Source organism: Orcinus orca, chromosome 19 (assembly GCF_937001465.1).
Source record: "Orcinus orca chromosome 19, mOrcOrc1.1, whole genome shotgun sequence".
NCBI classification, from domain to species: domain Eukaryota; kingdom Metazoa; phylum Chordata; class Mammalia; order Artiodactyla; family Delphinidae; genus Orcinus; species Orcinus orca.
The window spans coordinates 4076227-4098566 of NC_064577.1; the positions used below are offsets into that span (position 1 = coordinate 4076227).

The following is a 22340-nucleotide window of genomic DNA, read 5'->3' on the forward strand; positions in this document are numbered from 1 at the left end:
AGACTTAACTCCACAAATCCCAAGATCCGAAACTCCTGCTCTAGGACCCAAGCACTGAATAACTTTGGGCGAATTCCTAGCCTTAGCCTGGGGGAGCTGTAGCAACAATAGCAAAAAGGCCCAAAATGCAAAACAAACAGGCACACAAGCAACTTTCCTATTGCTTAAACAATGAGGCTGTTCTTAACTTTTTTTTGTTTGGTCTCAGTCAATAGTGAGTCAAAAGACTATGGCGATCTTTTTGATCTTTGAGATTTAACCACACTAGGGGACAATAAAATATTTGGGATTTTGGATGTTGGTTTGTTGTTCTGTTTTGTTTTTGCTTTGTTTTGTTTTTCTGGTGGTGGTAGGCTTCAAACTCCTGTTGTACAATTATTAGTGGGTTTCTTTTTTTAAAGTCATGTTTGATTGTTATTTTAAGTAAACATTGCTTCCCTTTAGTTATAGGAAGGGAACACTTACTTTCTACTCTCACCAGGATATATATTCAGAAACAAGATCCTGCAAGAATCCTTCCCAATTTAAAGCTAATTTAGAGGTTTGTCTGTAACTTCAGAGACAACCCACTTGAATTGTTCTAACTTTGGTGAATATGGAGTCTCCCAAAACAGGCCACAATTTTGAACTGGATACATTCATAACATCAAGGGGAATATACCTACACTGTCCATATGAGTAATGACCACCTTTCTGCACTATTAAATATTATGTATTCTGAAGAAGGAAAGGAAAAAAACTCACCTCCAAATGAAGTTAAAATTACCTACAATGATGTGGTGAAAAGTTTATCTACATAGGAAACTATTATTTTATCGTGAGAAAGAAAAAAAGCATGACACAAAATTTTATATTGTATTCTACTCCAAAATTCTAATTATTTACATATAAAATGGTTATATTTATTGTCCTTAAACAAAAGAATGTAATAATTTTTGCTTCCCCTCTCTAATGCTATGTACTTCTCTGTCAGTATAAGAAAACAGTGTAGAAAAATACATCCTTAAGAGATATAACTACACGAAAATGCCAAATTGTGTTTTTGTTGTTGTTGTTTGTTTCTTTTTGGCCAAGCTGCATGGCTTGCTGGACCTTAGTTCCCCGACCAGGGACTGAATCCACACCCTCAGCAGTGAGAGCATGGAATCCTAACCACTGGACCCCCAGGGAATTCCCGATGCCAAACTGTTAATACAACATTTTGCTGAGAGGTGAGAAAATGGAATAAGACAGGATGTAAATTTTTTAAAAATTATATTTCAAGATAGTAAATGTTGGTTCAAAAATTTTAAAAGAAATAATATCCACATAAAAAAACCATGACTAAATCACCCTTAGTAGCTAACCACACAGCAGCAATGTTTTCTGAATAACTCAAGAATGAGATCCAAGAAAACGGGTTTTTAGTGGTTGGATCAGCTTTGGTTTGGAAGTGAATGCTTTCCAGAACTTTTACTTATGATTTTGATTATACATATACTTGATGTTATTTTTATGGCTCTTTGCCAATCCCTTATATTTTATGAGATTTTGATCTTTCACTTTTGCAGTTAGCTGGGATTATTATGTAGAAAAATAGTATCTAACACTTATATCTTACTCTTAGTAATCTGACACTCTGTTGCCAGACCCTGTTCTAAATGTTTTTCTCATATTAACTCACTTAATTCTCAAAACTGTGAAGTAGGTAATATTACCATCTACATTTTACAGATGAGAAGATTGAGGCATAGGGAGGTTAACAAATTTGCCCAAGGACACACAGCTAGTAAAATTTTAAAAGCCTAGGAGGAAATGCACCAAGGTATTGATGGCGGTTTCTTAGGGTGTGGGGTTATAAAGGAGTGTTAAGAGAGATGACATGACAAGCTCTTGAATTAAGACAGTGGCAGCTGTTTTGGAACAGAGAAGACAGACTCCAGAACGTTTAAGAGAAAATACTGGCAGGGCTTGGGGACTGATTCATGCCACATGGGGTTGGGGGAGAGTGGCCTGAGTCTAAAAACACTCCAGCTTCTGGCTTGGGTGACTGGATGGCCATGCTCACTAGGGTAGGGAATATAACAGATGGAGCACCTTTGGGAGAGAAGATTGTTCTCAGTTGTGACATATCAGGCTTTATTGTAAGTATCTGAATATGTATATCTGAAGCCCAAGAAAGAAGGCAGGTCTGGACTTGAGAGTCTTCACACAGAGCTGGTAATTAAACCCCAAAGAGAGGTTGTCATAACGCAGGGAGAGTGTGGAAGAAGAAAAACAGCTGTGGAACAAGAATAAAACTCTGGAGAATCTCAGCTTTATGGGATATGCAGGCGGTAAGAGAGCCATTCGGATTTGACATTAACATAGCAAATATAAATATGAAATGCCACGTACGTATTTACTTCTCATGGTAGGGTTCATTTATGAGAGACAAGGTAGCATGGAAGTAGGGCAGGGCAGTAGACAAGTTTGGGTTCAAATCTAGCACTTTATCACTTCGGAGCTCTGTAACTATCAAGTTACTAACTGTTGGTAAAATATAAATGATTAATACACTGCTCATACTGCTGTGGGTATTAAATGGGTTAATCCACAAAAGCACTTATATGGCACGGTGCCTGACATGTAGCATGGACCCAATAAATAGTACATACTATCACTAATGAGTATGCAAGTCATACAATTATTTTTCATTCCATTGTCATACTTTGCCAGTTGAGGAAATGGTCTGGAAGTCTGTTGACTAGCAGTAATAACTAGAGTGGAATTAAACAATTGTACGAAAAAGTCACCAAAACAATTCACAGACACTCAAGAACTGGTATTTTCCATGAATTTGTTTGGTACAGTACATGTAAACAGAGGTACTAGCAGTTCGTTAGAAGAACTAGCAGGGACTGATAGAAATATTGGTATCTGAGCTACAAGACTGCATTAAAATTTTTCTTTTGTTCTACTATAAGTATTCAACAACTAGCCCCAGTATCTGGCACAGAGTAAACCATCAATAAATATGTTGACTGAATGTAACAAAATGATTTTTTTAAAAAAGGAGGGGGAATGATTTCTTGTACCTGGTATTAAACATCTCACCATTGGAAGAATTATCCTTATGCAAAGAAAAAGATGAAGTAGCCATGCCTAGGTGCTGTCACTTGAGATCTCTCAAGAGCTTGGCTATGCAACTCCTCTCCCATCAGCATCTGCTGCATATTTGAAATTCCCAGCCTTAGTTGTCCTCCTTTGGAACTTTAGAGTTTAGAGTCCACAGAAGATCCAATTAAAATGCAAATATGTCATCTGTATACGGGAACCAACTTGGCTTCTGGCAGACACTGACACGTTTATCAGCTCTGCTGTGTGAATGGTTAGCTGCCTCCCGGAGGCCTAGACCTTGGGCGCAGTAAGGGCTGCTTCTCAGCAGACACAGTGAGGTCTGCTTTGGCCAGTGGCAGGGACACTGCTGACCGCCAGCCTCGCTGCAGCCCCGAGGCAGGCCCAGCTGCAGGAAGCAGCCAGGACAAAGACAGCCCCGGGAGGTCTCATGGTGGGGCGGGACGCCATCATGCCCGGGTCTCCCTGTTCCTGAATTCGGGTCACCTCGGCCCTTCCAAAAACCGGCTGGCTCTCGTCAGAACGTTCGCGGCCGGACGTGTGGGTGCATAGCGATGTTCATCGTCTTCTCACTGTTTTCATCACTGCAACCTCCAGTTCCCCGGCACATGAGGGCCGGGGAGGTGGCCAAACCGAGTTAAAACCTGAAACGTCTTTTTTGTTCTTTACAGTTCAGTCAAATTCCATGCAATCTTTACGGTGTGAGCTAATATGTATTATACAATTCTGTGTTTGCCTTTTCAAAGGCTCTTCAACTTACAAATACCATGCTGGCCTCCCGGCCGGGAAAATAACACAATTAAAACGCACAGTCGGTAAGTTCCAACCCAGCGTTTGGGGCTGGGCTGCGGCTGCAGCCTCCCCTTCCTCCTCCGCCCTGGCGCTCTTCCGGCTCCCCTTTCGCGTCCCCAGGACAACGCCCGCCCGCACCCGGAGAGAAGGCGGGGCGCCGAGCCGAGGCCGTCACGTCCCGAACGTCGGGAGGCTGGCCATCACCCTGTGACGTCACGAGGCCCCGCCCCCGCTGCCCTGCTATCCCCCGCGGCACGCGCCATTTTGTCTCCAGTGTCTCGTTTGCAGTCGGTTGTGTGGAGGGGAGTGTCTTGGTCCGTAGGCGTGAGGAAGGGAACAGCATCTATTGTCTGTGTTTGACTCCGTAGTTTGGTCCGAGGCCTCCCGGAGCTTTCCCGGGGCAGTCGGCAGAAGCCGCCGCGACCGCCCCGCCCCTCCCCTCCGTCCCCGGGACCGGGAGGGACCCAGCCCGCGTCACGCCCCTCGGCGCTCGCCTTTCCCTTCTCTGTCGTTGCGTCCGCATCGCGCCCCCGGAATCAGACGGTGCCCCATAGATGGCCAGCTTTCCCCCGAGGGTCAACGAGAAAGAGATCGGTGAGGAATGGGACGATGGGTGAGGGTTGCTGGTGAGCGCGCGGGGGCTGCGGAGAGGCAGAGGTTCGGGAGGAAGCGTCTCTGAGTCTGAGGAAGAACAGTGAGCCGGGGCCAAGCCCTGGAGCGAAGAGAAAGGAAGCGGCCCTGCGCGTGGGTGTCGCCGAGGGTAAATGGGGTCTGCATTGATGCGGCGCCTGCTCTGCGCCTGGCACGGAGGGAGGCGGTGCGCGGATATTAGAGGCAAAGAGAACCTGGGCGCAGAGTGGCGAGGGTTGCAATGATTGTGTGGCCGGAGATGGACACGCTTCCCCGGGGACCACCCCCCCACCCCACAGTTTTCTCATCGGAGGTCCGCGCAGGGCCAGCCATTCTTCTGGATTTCTTCTGGCTAAGGGGCTGGGGCGTAGAGGGGGCAGGGGAGGGCTGGGCAAGTCTCCAGGACTCTTAAAAAAGTTTCCAGTGGGGAAAAGTAAACTTGTGTGACCTGCGCTGTTATGAAAGGATGGGTCTTCGTGTATACCAACAATTATAAAGAGAAATGCAGCCGAAGAGTGCCATCAGCCTGGAAAAAGCAGTATTTTAAAAAGTGGCATGGCGTTAAGAAAGGCAGCGGCTCTGGGGAGGACTCGGTTATCTCTCACACTCAGAGGAGCAGGGAGGAGCAGGGTGGTTGGGTGGAGTGACCGGAGAAAAGCTGATCTACGGAAGAGCAGACTCCTGAAAAGGCTGTCTGGAAACTGGCTTAGTGGCCAGCCCTGCCAAGCAGAAGACAGGCCAACAGATGTCGAAGGTCCTGCGTCAGGACCCACCCACTGACTCAGTAGAAAGCACCTCACATTATTTAAATCCTCTCTCAAGGTAATATAACTGGAACAACTTTGGGGCGAGTTGCGGGTGCTGTGCATTGATTGCTATGCTTGTAAACCCTGAACTTATCAAGTGATGTTATACACCTTATTTAAATACATACAGTTTTGGGGACTTCCCTGGCGGTGCAGTGGTGAGGACTGGGCGCTTTCACTGCGGGATCCCTGGTCGGGGAACCTAAGGTCCCGCAAGCCGCGCGGCATGGACAAAAAAATATAGATAGGTAGATAGATAGACAGTTTTTATTTAAAAAAATAAAATAGATTTAGCATCTCCTCATCGCTCCCCAGAGCCCAATACTGTGTGTTAATTAAATGAAAATTGGAGGTAGCTACTGAGCAGAGAGCCTTTGCATTTTCTTGTTCTTCAGCTAAACGTGTGCCTTTATTGAATCCTTGGAGGAGGTTTTCTAGAGAAAGGGAGAAGCTGAAGTATCCAAAAGGCCCTGTATCCTGTTTGTGGGTGAATTTTTATACCTAGAGACAGCTGTGTTAGAGTTCTGGACTTTTGTTCTCTTAGAGATAAGGTTGAATGGCAGGTTAGGAGGGGACTTTAACTCTGATTTTAATGACTATTTTAAACATACAGAGAAAATTCATGTCCAATTTTTATTTTAACTGTGGAACATAGAACTCAAAAGTTCTTATTCTCAATTCAGTGCTATTTTTTTTTCCTACTCACAGCAGTATTGCAGATGAGTGATCTGCCTTTCATTTATCTGTATTTTATTTCATGTTGATGAATCATTTTGAAAACTTTCCAATCCTCTCTTCTATGGGATGGATGGAGGTTCTTAGCATACCTGCATAAGGTAGAACCATGCACTAAATAGCTTTTTGAATTAAAAAAAATATTTTTTTTGCATATTTGTCTCAGTGTTATTTCCTGGATATAATATAAAGTTACTATATAACTATATAAAGTTACTATATAGTATAAAGTTGCTATGTTTAAAAGAACTTTGGCCTTTTGTAAGTTTTTTTTTTTAAAACCCAGGTTTTTGTTTCTTTTTTTTAAATATCATTTGAATACAAAGTTAAACACTAATACCTCTGCGTTGCTTTGTATCTATCAGTAAGGACTAACATTTTTTCTTGGGTATTAATTATAGCTGTTTGGTTTCTCAAGTAAGTACTGAAAGAGGAGGCAAGATTCCATGAATGATTGAAGAAGTCTCTGTGACAGGGAGTTACTGCCTAGAGCTACTGCCCTCTTTCACAAGGTTCTGCCATAGATCTTCTCTTTCTAGTTATGAAATTGCAGGGAGGAATGTGAAGAAGGAACTGAATGTGGTTTGCTTGGTTGAGCAGTGACTCAGATGATGTGTTACTACTGTGCGGATATTAATAATGTGGTGTTGTATCCAATGGCCAAGTTCCCATGGCAGGCAGCTTTTCCCTTATACAAGGTCATTAAATTATAGTATCTTAGGATACTTACATTCAACAGTTGCAGGTAGTATATAAAGATTTAATTAAAATTTTTTCTCATTATAAACCTCGTGCTAGTTTATAATAGTATACCAGTAAGTATTTAAATGAGTGTTTAAATTATCTGATTAAAATGCAGTGATCATTTTCTATGCCTGTTAACAAGCAAAGAAACACAAGGTAATTATTAATTCAGTACTTGTTTGTATTTATTTGGCAGTATTTTTTTACGGTGGCCCTATTTCTTGAAAAATATATATATATTCAAGAGTAGATTAGCTTATTATTTCATGGTCTTTGTTATCTGAACCAGTTCTTTAGTTAATTTATTACCACCCTTTACACAAGAGGAGTTTTGTGATTGTGGTCAAGGTGAAAGAAGAAAAATACAGAGTGACCCTAAAATACAGATTTTAAGAAATGAGTCTTCTGTAGGGAAGTTAGTCTTGCTTATGCTTGCTAAGGGAGGAATGAGTTTTAGTCTAATTTACCAGATGTTTTTGAAGTTGAATGCAAGGGCCAGTCCTCTGTTTTTTGAGATGGAAGTTATATAAGTATACTCATCTAGTTTAATCAGGGGCTTTCTCTTTTTAAGATAGTGCTTGCATTTTTCAGTTGAATTTTAAAACTTGCTTCCCTCATTTGTGAACTTTGATTTTCTTTTTCTCCTAAAATTTGTGGATTTTAAAAGATAGATGTGGTTATAGAAACCTATGTTTAAAAAAAAAAGAAGATTTAGGCAGGGGTTGCAAATTCAGGGACCAGGCACATAAATGAAAGACTGTGGGCTTGGAGGAATATAGGGGACATGGAGCAGCCAGCCCTTTCAAAAATCATTTGTGTGTGAGTGTTTTGGTTTTGTTTTTGTTTTTTTTGGCTGCGCCGTGCAGCTTGTGGGATCCTAGTTCCCCAAGCAGGGATTGAACCTGGGCCCTCGGTAGTGAAAGCCCAGAATCCTAACCACTAGGCCACCAGGGAACTCCCTCATTTGTATATTTAAAAAAATCATTCTACAGGCATAAGAGTGTCACCGGTTTGTGAATTTTGTATTAAAGTCATGTGATACAAGTGGGGCAGGGGTAGGTGGGGGGTTCTGCTTTGATTAAACCACACTTGAAGTATTGTGTTTGGTTGAAAAAGTTCCACTTTTTTGAGGGCCATTACTAACTGGAGTTTATCCAGAAAAGTATGAAGGTGTAGGTGGAGAATGGACTTGAAACCGTGTAATTGAAAACTCACCAGATTTTATCCTGGTGAACAGATTTAGTTGCTGATGTCATGGCCGTCTTCAATATATGAATGTCATGTGAGAGCAGGATCAGGCTTATTCTTTTAGATCAGACCCAGTACTGAGTGGGTGGAGTGTCACGGAGGAAGATTTTGAGTCATCAAAAGGAAATTTTCCAATAATTTCAGCTGTGCCAAAATGGGTGCATATTTATATTTATGAATATCATAGGAAAACAGATTTCAGTTTTGCTTTGTTTTACTTTTTAAACCATAATCTCATTGTTAATGTATCAAAGAATTGGGCAAGGAAATAATATTTATTTATTAATTATTGTTTTAAATATTTATTTTTGTTTTATTTATTTGATTGCACCAGGTCTTAGTTGCAGCAGGCAGTCTCCTTAGTTGCGGCTTGCCAGCTCCTTAGTAGTGGTATGCGAACTCTTAGTTGCAGCATACGTGTGGGATCTAGTTCCCTGACCAAGGATCGAACCCAGGTCCCATGCATTGGGAGCACAGAGTCTTAGCCACTGCGCCACCAGGGAAATCCCGAGGAAATATTTAAATCGCTTAAGAATGGGAACTTATACACATGCTTTCATATTCGTTCAATAAATATTTTCTGAGCCCCTGTCACATGCCAGGTGCTACACTCCCTGTTGGTGGAGCACACGTGGAGACTGGAAGTGTCACTGAATGAATACATTGTTGGGGTTTGTATATATATATATATTTGCTCTTGCAATCGGAGTATATGTGGTTCTCATTTGAACTGCAGTACGTAGAATATATTGAAGTTTAGTTGTTGGAAACTTTAAGCCCAAAACATAAAAATAGACCATAGAGTTGAACACGCAACAGATCACAAAATAGATAATAGGGAAACTAAACCGAAGGTGACTTATAACTAAAAAGGAAGAGTAGCAAAATTTGAAATCAAGACAGACCCAAGAGCAGTGGTGATAGACTGATTAAAATCCTTTCCCTGGTGGTGCAGTGGTTAAGAATCCGCCTGCCAATGCAGGGGACAGGGGTTCGAGCCCTGGTCCTGGAAGATCCCACATGCCGCGGAGAAACTAAGCCTGTGAGCCACAACTACCAAGGCTGCGCTCTAGGGCCCGCGAGCCACAACTACTGAAGCGCGCGCGCCTAGAGCCTGTGTTCTGCAAGAGAAGCCACCGCAAGGAGAAGCGTGCACACCGCATCGCAGAGTAGCCCCCGCTCACCGCAACTAGAGAAAGCCTGTGCGCAGCAACGAAGACCCAATGCAGCCAAAAAAGAAAAAGATCCTTTTCCAGAATTGAGGAAATAGCAGCCGCGTTTGCATGTGCACATGTACAATAGGAACTTGTTGATTATCCTTCTTGTTAAAGGCAGAAGAAAAATTCTCTGTACACTCTTAATATGCCAGTTTTATTTTATTTTATTTTAAAAGTATATTTATTTATTTGTGGCTGCTACTGTTCGTTGCAGTGCGCGGGCTTCTCATTGCGGTGGCCTCTGTTGTTGCGGAGCACGGGCAGGCTCTAGGTGCGCGGGCTCAGTAGTTGTGGCTCGTGGGCTTAGTTGCTCCACGGCATGTGGGATCTTCCCAGACCAGGGCTCGAACCTGTGTCCCCTGCATTGGCAGGCGGATTCTTAACCACTGCATCACCAGGGAAGTCCCAAATATGCCAGTTTTAGTTATGAATGCTAAATTTAAGTTCTGGTAACTAAATTTAGAATATATGAACTTGTTCTTTTTTTTTTTGTCCTTAAAAACCAAAAGAATTACTTCCGTTTTTGGGTCAGTTTGTGGCCCATTAGGAAGACGCTTGAGGACCACTATTCGAGAATCACAAATAACAATGCATTTTATTTATTTGGTGGCACCGAGCAGCGTGCGGGATGTTAGTTCCCCCACCGGGAATTGAACCCGTGCCCCCTGCAGTTGAACCCCAGAGTCTTAACCACTGGACCGCCAGGGAAGTCCCAAATACAGTGCATTTTAAAGCACTGGTTGGGGAGGCTGGACTAAGTAACCTTTAAGTTCCTTCTACTTCTGAGGATTTTGTGTTTTTTGTGACTTGAAAAAGATAAGAATATTCATGTTTGACTTCATGTTTTGACTAGACCATTTTATAGTGCTTTTTTTTTTTTAAATTTAATTTATCTTTGTTTGTGTTGGGTCTTGGTTGCTGCTCACAGGCTTTCTTTAGCTGCGGCCAGCGGGGGCTACTCTTCGTTGCAGTGCACAGGCTTCTAATTGCGATGGCCTCTCCTGTTGCGGAGCACAGGCTCTAGGCACGCAGGCCTCAGCAGTGTGGTACACGGGCTCTAGAGCACAGGCTCGGTAGTTGTGGCGCACGGGCTTAGTTACTCCGCTGCATGTGGGAATCTTCCCGGACCAGGGATCGAACCCCTGTCCCCGCCATTGGCAGTTGGATTCTTAACCACTGTGCCACCAGGGAAGTCCCTATAGTGCTTCCTTTGAATAATGATATAAAACTTTATTTTATAGTGGTTCATGGTTTTTGAAAGCTACAAACTTTTTGGAAGATACTTTTCCTGCAGAGCAACTTCAGTTTCTTGCATTTTAAATGTTAGTAATTTGAGGAAAACGTAAGGCAGTGCAAAAGTCAGGACTTCAGTAATTGCTAGCCCTGATTGATCATTACATTATTGTTATTTGACCAGTTTTTTTTTTGTTTTGAAACTTTCTTAAAAAGCTCTTGATTTGGGAAATTTTAGGAGGATCACTTTATCAAAACTTAAAGATGCTTATTCTCATTACGGGGTCTTCACACCACACATCTCCCCTCAAAGGGTAGAATGCAGAACTCATTGTACCTTGTCTACATAGAAAAAGGAGAAACTCAGTGGAGCTGAGTGGATCCCAAAGTAACATGGATGCTGTCTCAAATTCATTGTTGGTTATATATGATATCCTATATTTTTTATTTTTCTTTTAGTGAGATCACGTACTATAGGTGAACTTTTAGCTCCTGCGGCTCCTTTTGACAAGAAATGTGGTCGTGAAAATTGGACTGTTGCTTTTGCTCCAGATGGTTCATACTTTGCTTGGTCACAAGGACATCGTGCAGTAAAGCTTGTTCCGTGGTCCCAGTGCCTTAAGAACTTGTAAGACTGTTTTCTTTTTTGTATTTTGTATCTATCTGTTTCTAGATTTTATTTTTTTCTCTGTGTGGAATAATAAGATTATTTTGATATTTAAGTTTTTTCCTTTGGAGACTGTTGTAAATGAATTTTACTCATAAGCTGAATATATTTGTTGGAAAATTTGTGGGAAGAATTGTCTGGCCTTATATATTATAGAATACTTTCTCAGATACTTTGGTGTTTTTAAATTTTTCTTTTCCATATATCAAAAGGCAGGTTAATTGTGCCTTGGTAGTGCAATTTCTAAAATGTATCTACTAAGTTTAATCTTTCCCTCCTTTTTGTGTTTAGTTCACCTTTATGGTTTTCGTCATTAATGTCCTTATTACATATTAGATTAAGTCTAGAACGTATGGGAAACTACTTATTATTATGGGGTTTAAGGTAGTTTTCTGGTGTCAGCTTCACAATATCTTAATGTTCTCAGAATTTTTTGTTTTTGTTTTTTGCTTATTTATACTTTTGGTTTAATTAAAGGAATCCTGGTTGAGATAGGATTTCTATATCAATAAGGATATATTAAAACAAATTTGAAATGAATAAATTATAAATTGCTTTATTGTTGAACTTTTTCTCATACACTGAGGATTTCTTTTAGTCTGAATTTATTTGGTCATGCCCATGTAGCTTGTAGCAACTTTTCCTCTTCCCATCTATAAGGATTCTGTTGTTATTCAGTATCACTATAATAATACTGAAGTTGTTTTAACAAACACTTATCATTATTTAGTATTCACATGAGTCCAGAGTAAATAATAACTAGATTTCAATCTGACCTTTTTTTCTACCCAGTCTCTTGCATGGCACCAAGAATATCATCAATTCAAGCAGCTTAAGATTGTCAAGACAAAACAGTGATGGTGGTCAAAAAAATAAGCCTCGTGAACATATTATAGACTGTGGCGATATAGTCTGGAGTCTTGCTTTTGGATCTTCAGTTCCAGAAAAACAGAGTCGCTGTGTAAACATAGAATGGCATCGATTCAGATTTGGACAAGATCAGCTACTCCTTGCCACAGGGTTAAACAATGGGCGTATCAAAATATGGGATGTATATACAGGTATGGAGTCATAGTTTTGAAAGCAAACCTGATTATCTTATGATGCAAGCATAGCTCATAGGCACTGGAAGAATACATAATTTGAGGATTTTAACTCACAGAGAAGCAAGAATTGATGCTATGAATGTATCTTTATATTTGGCCTAAATAGCATCTTCAGCTCATAGTTTTAATTTAGGAAAATAGAGTTCATATTGCTTAATCACTCTTCAGAGAATATTATAGTAGGAAGGGCACGTCTAAGGAATGTTTAGTTAATTATCACTTATAAACTGGTAATTTAGTTTATGACTCAAATTGCAAGGTGTTTTCTTATATACTTTTTCAATGATTGATAGCTTAGAGGCTTTCAAGGTAAATCTGGTTTTCAACAATCATTATCTAACCTCTGGAAAGTTTTAATGACATTTTATCTAAAGTTTAACCAGATAGGTTGAGAAGTTAAATTCTTTGGGCAATTAAATGTAAATGTGTTGTGGGAATTCACTGGCGATCCAGTGGTTAGGACTGCAGGGCACATGGGTTCGATCCCCGGTCAGAAACTAAGATCCCGCAAGCCATGCAGCACGGCCAAAATAAAGTAAAATAAAATAAATTTTTAAAAAGTAAATGTGTTGTTCACTACCTAACAGTTTCTGGCTGATAGTATGTACTCCAAAATTTAAAGGATTTTTTAAAATGAGCATTAGAACTATGTACATTAGAATACAGCAAGTGATACTAACACTGAGTGGGGATAATGAGTCAGTAAATTTGATTGAATTCTGGGAAAACATTTAAAGTAAGCACATTGCTTTTCATAGAAGAACAAAACTCTATAATATTAGATGAATAAAGTACCTTTTTTTCATCGAGATTATGTTTAAAAATTTAGGCTGTTATAGAATAACATGTATCTTTGGGGGAGTTTGACAGTCCATTCGTAGTCTAAGCCAAGTAAAAGAAAAGGAAAATTTTGATTTTGTATTTTAAAATCATACTATACAAAGATTTTTAAATGGTGTAGATTTTCTTGATATTAAATTGACTTGATCCAGGAGTTTGTTCACATTTTAGGAATTCCCTTTTAATTTTTCTAATTTAGGCTTTGGTATCTTGGAAATAATCTATTTTGTAACAATGTAAATACTGAATCTTTAAAGATAATAATAAAGGCACTAGTAAATAAGTCATTTTACACTTGGTAAACTAAGGAGGTACCCAGATATTTCTATTCTTTTTTTTTTTTAATGGTGATCTCAACCCTATTTTTTTAATATGGAAGCTGATTAAAATTATTAACATTGTCTCTTTCCCACCTTCCATTGCATTTAGGAAAACTCCTCCTTAACTTGGTAGATCATACTGAAGTGGTCAGAGATTTAACTTTTGCTCCAGATGGGAGCTTGATCCTGGTGTCAGCTTCAAGAGACAAAACTCTGAGAGTGTGGGACCTGAAAGATGATGGTATGTCTTTCTTTCTAGGCTGTGGAAAAGAATTAGTTTCTGGATATTACTACTGAGAGGTATTACGAACACTTGGGGCATTTGACATTAAAAGTGACATGATCAAAGTTTCCTTTTCTCTGCTTAGTCCTTTGGTCCCTTTCCCTGTACAGATCAAACAAAACCATAAATGTGACCCAGAATAGGAGCCAGCAGTTACTCTAAGTAAACAATCTGATGTTACTCAGAAACTAACTACACAGATCTGTACCAACTATTTGAGGACAAAATCTGGATCAATCTTAGGGTTTTATTTGAACTGGTCTGTGTTTTATTTCCTTTATATTGGGGAGGATTATTAACTTCCTTCATTTGCTTCGTGAAAATTTAAGTAGATCTTGACCTAACAAAAGATATAACTTAGTAATTAATAAAATGTAAATTCAAACATGATTTATACACCAGAATTTATAGGATGTAAATACTAATAATAATAAGTTGGATAGTTTAAGTAAGAATTATAAAAAGTAAGAGATTTGCCCTCCAATATAGTAAAAGGAATATCAGTGTCAAGTTTTAGCTTTTTCAGAAACATTGATAATTGTGATCCTTTTACAAAGTTTTGGAGAGTCTACCTTGTTTGAGAAGACCTGAGGTGAGCATCTCTTCCCCCTTCTTAGCCTCTGATGAAAGAGTTGACAGTTTTAACTAAAACCATATATTTAATTAAGATCTGCTAGTGCTCTTCCAGCCTCAGGCTAGAAGTTGACAGGCTTGTTTGGGGAAATGTAGCTTAAATTGAATGTAGTAGAAAACAAGCCCCTCAGATTTGGAGACTTGTTTCAGCTTATGGGTAATAACCATTGCCTGATAGACTAATACACTAATACTATTACCAAATTATGTGGCACCTCTTCTGCATTTATCAATTCTCTGATTGCTCAGCTATTGAGGGGTGAAGGGATCCCAATAGTTAAAACATTTGAAAATTAAATTTTATTTTCTTTCGCATATCATATGGAACTTGCTCTCTCAACATACTTTCAGTTGTCAGTCAGCTGACCTTTTCTTAAAGGGCCAGATGGTGAATATTTTAGGCTTGTGGACCATGCTGTCTCTGCAGTAGTTACTCCACTCTACTGTCACAACAATGGGCATGTTCCAGTAAAACTTAGGTACAAAAATAAGAAACTGTTGTATATTGCCAACCCCTGTAATACATTAATCACTGCCTCTGTAGAAGTTTGTGATTCTGTGATTCTGCCATTTTTGAAATGCTACTTATTTGAAGTAGATTCTAGGGTTAACCCAGGTATTTTCCTTTTGTTCAGGAAACATGATGAAAGTGTTGAGGGGCCATCAGAACTGGGTGTACAGCTGTGCATTCTCTCCTGACTCTTCTATGCTGTGTTCAGTGGGAGCCAGTAAAGCAGTATGTGTCAAAGTTCTTGTATACTTACTGTGAATTGGATTATAATTGTGCATAATCATTTTAAATCTAAGCAACCTATTAAGTCTGTGCTCGGTGTCTTAAATATCTTAAATGTGTTATTTCATGATGGGGGAGAATTTGCATGAGGGAAATTAAATAAGTATAGTTATTGATTGTAAAGTGAGAAATTTGATTGTTTTAGTTAGAGATAATATTCATGAAATGAGGGGTATGTCAATTTTATTTTTTCTCAGATCTAGGAGAGTTTATGTGCTATAGAAGAGATTTAGTCCAAATGTTAAGACATTCCCTTGCTAATATTTTCTTCTCTGTTGTTCTTTTTTTTTTTTTGGTCCAGTTTGCTGTTTAAAGTTTTAAGTCCCAGCTGGTCCTGGACATTTAACTGAAAAAAAGTAACTTAAAAATCTAATAAGAATAAAAATAACAGTCATGTATGTCCTGGAGTGAATTTCATCTAAATTTGATATGATCTGTCTTACATAGCATACCTGTAGACAGATTAAGTATAAAGTGACTCTTAAGAGGGTTATGCTTATTGATGGACCCTCCTTTAGTTAGTGTCTACCAGCTCTGAGTTAGTATAGTTAAAGAGATCTTATTAGCTTCAGGTATTTTTGAAAATGGTTGAAGTCCAAATACATGTGATGATCACAATACACTTTGAATTAATGGGGGGTGGGAGGCTGGTTAAAATGCATTTTATTTAGCCAAGAAGTGTGTTAAAATGATAGTTGAAAATGTTGGCAGTTTAGAAAAAAATATTCAGTTCTTTAAAAATCATAAGAAGAGCAAAGCTAGATGTTGACATTGCTATTTTAGGCTGTGTGTTTTCCATATGCTTCTTGCTTTCCCTGTCACAGGTGGTGGCAGCAATATTGGTGTGATTGAGGTTATGCTGGCACCACTCGCACACAGGCGCACAATGGTGTTAGCTGGGCAGAAAGAGTGGCATCTCTGGCTACCGGGCTGGGGGCGACCTTTACCATAGGATGAAGTAACCTTGCATTCGGCTGCAAGGTGTACTGTACGTACACAGGTGCTGGTCGATGTCCACTTTCTGCTTTTCTTTCTTTCTTTTTTTCTTTTTAAAAATAATTTTCCCCACAGTGAAACCAACTGACTCCTCCGATGTAATTGATCTTCCAGTCTGGTGGAATTGGGAGTCTAACATGTGAAACCAATTTAATGTAATGTAGTTGGCTTTCAAATGGTTTCTCTGTGCTATTTTTTGGAATTCTTTGAGTTACTAGAGATACCTTAAGTCTTTGATCCAATGTAAAATTTGTATTTATTTTTCTTTGGAAATAATATATTGTGTCTGTGCAGAAAAATGTAGCAAAAAGGATTGCTTTACTCCAAGAGGAGGAGAGTTTGTCTTATTAGGATTGTAATAAACCTCCAAGCTCATGTTTAATATAACAGATTGAAGTAAACATTAGAATCCTGTTTAGAGCTATTCTGCACAGTATAACTACTGATCTTTAGAATCTAAAACTATGTGTGACCTTGTACTAAAGTAATTTAAATGTTTTATACTTAAAATGACTAATGATTGTGGTTGGTTTGGGAAAAATAAGATTGGCAAATCTTGATTCACAGAAATGTTGTTAATTGTATTATTTTCATAAATTAGCACTTTCATTTTGTAATGTGGTTTAACATCCTTGTTGTTTGCCAAAGAAATTTCATTTGGCTGTGAAAAATTCTCTTTGCTTGCAGTATCTGTTTCTCTTCCTAGGCTCACGTTGGTGACCCAAGCCTATTGTAAACAAGTGATTATCTCAAAGGGAGATGCCAATGGAGTAACAATTTGTTAACCTTATATTTTCTGTCTGTATATTTTTTAAAAATTTGGTAGTTTCTGGAAAAGAAAAAGAAGGGGGTTTGTAGTACTTAACCCTATTTATTTCTGTATATTTTAGTTAATTAGTTTTTGGAATAAATGGATGTCAGTATAACTTTGCGGTTAAATTGCATTGCCTTCTTTGTGTTTAGGCTTATTTTTAAATTAACATTTAACAGAAACATTTGAAATAGAATTTGCATGTTTACTTTAATTAACTTAAAAACTGATTTTAATCTTTGACTATGACACTGAGCATATTCTTTCATAATTATTCATAATTTATAATGTTTAATTTAATGTAATCTTAATTAAATTTAGCAGTTTTAGTTTAAGATGTGCCATTTTGTCCTCTGCATGTCTGAATGAAGCTATAACATTTGCCTTTTTTGCAGGTTTTCCTTTGGAATATGGATAAATATACCATGATACGGAAACTAGAAGGGCATCACCATGATGTTGTAGCTTGTGACTTTTCTCCTGATGGAGCATTACTGGCTACGGCATCTTATGATACTCGAGTTTATATCTGGGATCCGCACACTGGAGACATTCTGATGGAATTTGGGTGGGTACAGCATGAATTATTTTAGTCTGTAATTCATCTCTACTATCAGTGTAGCTTTTAAGAAGTCATGGGGATGATTAGAATCATTAACATGTGAAATCTAAAATTGCACTCTGTCATAATTTAAAATTTCGGTATCATTTAGGCCCTTTAATAATGCATCTAAATTCTACAAATAAATTTGACTTTCTTGATACAGATCTTGTTATTGTTACTTAACAGTACATGACTCTGTAGAGGTGGTAATTATATTTAGAGTTTCCTGTTGGGAAACATAGTTAAAACTAAAGTTGGACTTAGTCTTAAACCACTCTGTAAGATGGCGATTAGTAATTAGGTTTAATCGCTTCGTTTAAAGTGGATAGACTAGCTCTGCTCAGTCTTCTCAGTTGTGTTTGTTAAGCCCACTTGAAACATTATTCCAAAGACTGATGTACTCTGTACCTGGGTAGTTTTGTTTCTTGAAGTGACTCTCATTTCCACTGAAAACATGTCTTTGACCTCAGGCACCTGTTTCCCCCACCTACTCCCATATTTGCTGGAGGAGCAAATGACCGATGGGTACGATCTGTCTCGTTTAGTCATGACGGACTGCATGTTGCAAGTCTTGCTGATGATAAGTAAGTGTGTGAATTACAGCTTGACCTATTTATTATTGTAAAGATTTCCTTTCATTCTTCTACTTAATAAAAAACATTCTTAAGGATGAAAAATACGGCCTTTCTGCAGTTTGGGTTTTAATGGCCCTTTTTCTAGACAAGACCTTGGGAGATGTTGATGTGTCTTAATATTGGCCTGCACAGTATTTATGTAAACTAAAGATAACGCGTGCCTTTCCCTGTGTTCTTTGTTTGTTAACTGGTTCAGGCAAACTGGGTGCATTTTTAATTAGCTTTTTAGCTCAGCTGACAGATTTTCTTAGTAATATCTTACAAAGTTTGAAACAGAAGAACATTTTCAAAGTGAAATACATGATTAAAACAGAGTCATTTGTATCCACTGAAACTGAGACTATAAAGATGAAATGTCACATGAGTGAGATTTGCTGCTTATTGGTAAGCAAAAACTAGATGTAGCCATTCCATTTTCTCATACTTTTATCAATGTGCATGGATATAGCATTAAGCAATTTGGTCACATCATTCAGAAAGTGACTCATTACCATCTTTCTAGAATGTTAGCAAACGTATGGGGAGAGTTCTTTATTTGCCAGCAGCCATTGTTTTCCTGTTTGTTCAGCTAGTTTCTGACTATCAGTTGTCTGCTATTCCTAGGCACACTCTACCTAGGTGAAAAGTTTCATAAACTTCTTGAAAAGAGTCAAACAGATCAGATACCGATTATATTTTAAGTGTAAGGAAGTAAGGAGCAAGTTTCCGGTTGTGGGCATATTACAGATCAGAACACTGGGAAGTGAAGGCAGCCATGCTTTATAGTCTCTTAGTGTGAATTAATCCAAATTACCAATTGGTATAAACTATAAAATCTTTAATAAAGCAAGTTCCAGTCATTGCTGCAGTGATTTGTGTGTGTGTGTGTGTGTGTTTGTGTGTATATTTTGTGACTCAGCCCAGAGTGGCATTTCTTTCTGAATTTTAAAAGTTGCTTTTACCTTAAATTTCCTACTAGATAATCACTGGACGGTTTATTTCCTTTCCAGAATGGTGAGGTTCTGGAGAATTGATGAGGATTATCCAGTGCAAGTTGCACCTTTGAGCAATGGTCTTTGCTGTGCCTTTTCTACTGATGGCAGTGTTTTAGCTGCTGGGTAAGTGATTTTTCTCTTTTCTTTTAAGAGGCAATTTAAGGTGGCTTTTAGTCAAAGCAGCCTGTATTTTATTGTCAGTAAATCTTCCATAAGGGCTCTTTATAATATTATTAATTTGTCGTAGAGGGAGATCACTGGGCGGGTCTCCTGAATTAGGTTTTAATGCGCAGTTTGTGGCTCTAATTCACAGCCTCGGTGGTAGTTGTCTGAGCTTTTGGACGATGAAATACGTGGATTTGTGTGACTGAGCCTGTGATTTGTTTACTTCTGTTTAGGACACATGATGGAAGTGTGTACTTTTGGGCCACTCCAAGGCAAGTCCCTAGCCTTCAACATTTATGTCGCATGTCAATCCGGAGAGTGATGCCCACCCAAGAAGTCCAGGAGCTGCCGATTCCTTCCAAAGTTTTAGAGTTCCTCTCCTACCGTGTTTAGAAGATGCTGTCTTCCCTAGTATTGGGGACTGACAACACACTTTACACAAACCTCAAGCTTTACTGACTTCAAGGTTTAGGAGATTTATTTAATTTGATACATTCTTGTATTGCATTTTGATCAGTTGAGCTTTTAAAATATTATTTATAGACCTTAGGAGAAATATTTCTGAACATATCAAATGTAAATTTTTTTCTAAAATGTAACTGTGAAAACATATACATACATGTATATATTTCGATATAAGCTGCTGTGTGTTGAATGGACCCTTTTGCTTTTCTGATTTTTAGTTCCAACATGTATATATTGCTTCAGTAGAGCCACAATATGTATCTTTGCTGTAAAGTGGAAGGAATTTTATTCTGGGACATTGAGTTAGATGGTAAATACTGACTTAAGAAAGCTGAATGCCTCATAACAAAATGTGTATTTGGTTGGGGGGTAGTCAGACAACTGACCAAGTAAAACAGCTTTTGTCTAGGGAAGGATTTTGTTTTCCTTAGGAGTGGCATCTGAGAGGTAGAATTTGAATGTGACATTATTAAATGAAAAATAGCCGGGATACACCAGGAGAAAAGGGTGTCTTCTTCTTTTTTTTTTCCTAACTACTGCTGTGGGCCTGAATTTTGGAAAGCAGCTTGCAACTTTAACCCCTGTGGTATAAGTAAAGTATTATAATAAATTTTAGTCAATTTGAAAACTCCATCTACCGCATTATTGCTAAATATTTTGTTGTTTGTACTAAGGGACAATTATTTTAAGACCGTGGTGGGTTTTTTTGCTTTTTGTTTATTTTTTACACATTTTATCCTGTGTTTCTGTAGGGGATAATATTGGTGACTTGCCAAAGAGAAGCAATACAATTAGTATATCTGCTTTTGCCTTCTGTTATTTATCTTACCTGCAGATATTAAGAATGTATGCATTATGTAAAATGCTTGATTATATATTTTTGTTGAGTTTTTTAATTAAAGACTTGTAAAACAAAAAAGCCACTATCGTAAATGTTTCTTAAATATGTTGGAAGCACCACAAGCAAATTAAATAAGAACGGTAATGAAGAAATAGCACAACTGTAGGGCACTGCTTGAGACTTAATGCTTCATGAATGCAACCACTTTTACTTGGTTTGTTCTTGGAGAACTGTTGCAGAAATGCTTACTTTAAAATAACTACTGAGCAAAAGAAAATTATGATCTTTTAGGGGACCTAATAGGCTTATAGTAAACCTTTCTGGCTAAAGTAACCATAAGAAAAAAAATCTAGTGGTGTGGGCCCTTTGAGGAGGCAAAATGAGGAAAACTTTTATTAGCCATGCGTACCCTTGAAGACTTGTCTCCACTGAGAAACTGTTCTGAAGTTCTTACAAGTTGCTCTTTTCGGGGTGTATATAGTTGTAGCTTATAAATTTAAAAGCCAGTGGAAAATCTACCCAAGTTACTTCTTGAGAATCACCTGTATTTTACAAAAGTATCTTATCTTTAAACCTGTTGTGATTTGTTTTTCATTTTACTTTAATACATCTACTTTATAAAGCAGTAAGATACCAATACCCTTCACACCATTAAATTATTTACTCTCCAACCAATAGAATCAATTAGGTAAAAATAGCATTTTGGGAAGATACATTCTCTGAGAAAGCCAGAAGTGCTTGCCATCTCCCCATGAAAACCATAGTGGAAGATGAAAGGAAGATTGCAGAATATAAGTAGAAACACGCTTACATTTTCCGTATGTCTATCAGGAAGAAGTAATAGCAGGCTGGTAATGCTTTAGACTGAGTGACCAAAGGAAGGTAGGGCAGACGTGATTGGGATACTAACATGGGTCAGATTCTAGCTACATAATTTTAAAATGGTACTGCTGCTTTCTCTCATATCATTTGGAGAACTGACAAGAGAGCCTTTCCGTTCAGATTTCATTTCCTGTTTTAGGGCCCCATGGGGTGCCTGTGAACATAGGAAAACGCCTCTCACCCTCAGTAGCCAAGCAATGTTTTCACAACTTCAAGTGACTTATGACCTGTAACTTGATCTGAGGTTGGCAAATCTTAAACGGATGGTCCTTGAAATTCCCTGCCTGCTTGCAATTGAGGTAAATTTGGATTCGATTGGTTTGCCCTGCCTTCAGGGCAGCAAGACCAAAAAAGGCTGGACTGCAACTGTAGCACGCTTCTGGGTGGAAGCAGCATCTGACTGGTGCAGAGGACTTGGCTGTTGGCCAGCCAATGCGAGGCTAAGAAAATACAAAGAATGAGAAGAAAAACATTGTCTCATAAGCCAGAAATCATAGAGATGGTGAATCCAATCTCCAGATAAACCGGAATGGTTTGTGGGTGACAAACGTTTTGTCCAAGTAATTCTGACCAAGTTCTGGCCTAAGACAATGCATTTTAACTATAGAATGTTTAGATAAAACACAAGCAATATCGACTGTAGAGGGACTGCTCTGGTTTCGCAGTAGTTAAGAATCCACCTGCCAATGCAGGGAACACGAGTTTGAGGCCTGGTCCGGGAAGATCCCACATGCCGCAGAGCAACTAAGCCCATGCGCCACAACTACTGAGCTTGCGCTCCAGAGCCCGCAAGCCACAACTACTGAAGCCCGTGTGCCTAGAGC

The 22340-nt window shown here is 38.8% G+C and overlaps 1 protein-coding gene and 1 long non-coding RNA gene across 2 annotated transcripts in view; one reads left to right on the forward strand and one right to left on the reverse strand.

The window, feature by feature from the left end:
* Window positions 1-4011, reverse strand: part of LOC125962170 (uncharacterized) — a 28708-nt gene extending 24697 nt beyond the window's left edge. The window contains exon 1 of the long non-coding RNA XR_007473665.1: window positions 3057-4011. This is a non-coding gene — a long non-coding RNA (uncharacterized LOC125962170). The remainder of the gene's footprint in view (window positions 1-3056) is intronic.
* A 123-nt stretch (window positions 4012-4134) lies between these two features.
* Window positions 4135-20712, forward strand: WSB1 (WD repeat and SOCS box containing 1). Its single transcript, XM_004267156.3, has 9 exons — window positions 4135-4482; window positions 10961-11129; window positions 11961-12229; window positions 13544-13675; window positions 14986-15086; window positions 17346-17518; window positions 18025-18138; window positions 19179-19286; window positions 19562-20712. Exons 1-9 carry the CDS (start codon window positions 4443-4445, stop codon window positions 19719-19721), a joined length of 1266 nt encoding a protein of 421 aa, XP_004267204.1. The 5' UTR covers window positions 4135-4442; the 3' UTR covers window positions 19722-20712.
* The last annotated feature ends 1628 nt before the right edge of the window (window positions 20713-22340 follow it).

Excerpts from the sequence above, each read along its gene's own strand:
- WSB1 (XM_004267156.3), top strand. The coding sequence starts at position 4,443 with ATGGCCAGCTTTCCCCCGAGGGTCAACGAGAAAGAGATCG. Across the intron at positions 12,230-13,543 it reads AATATGGGATGTATATACAG|GAAAACTCCTCCTTAACTTG; the intron begins GTATGGAGTCAT and ends CATTGCATTTAG. Across the intron at positions 19,287-19,561 it reads GGCAGTGTTTTAGCTGCTGG|GACACATGATGGAAGTGTGT; the intron begins GTAAGTGATTTT and ends ACTTCTGTTTAG.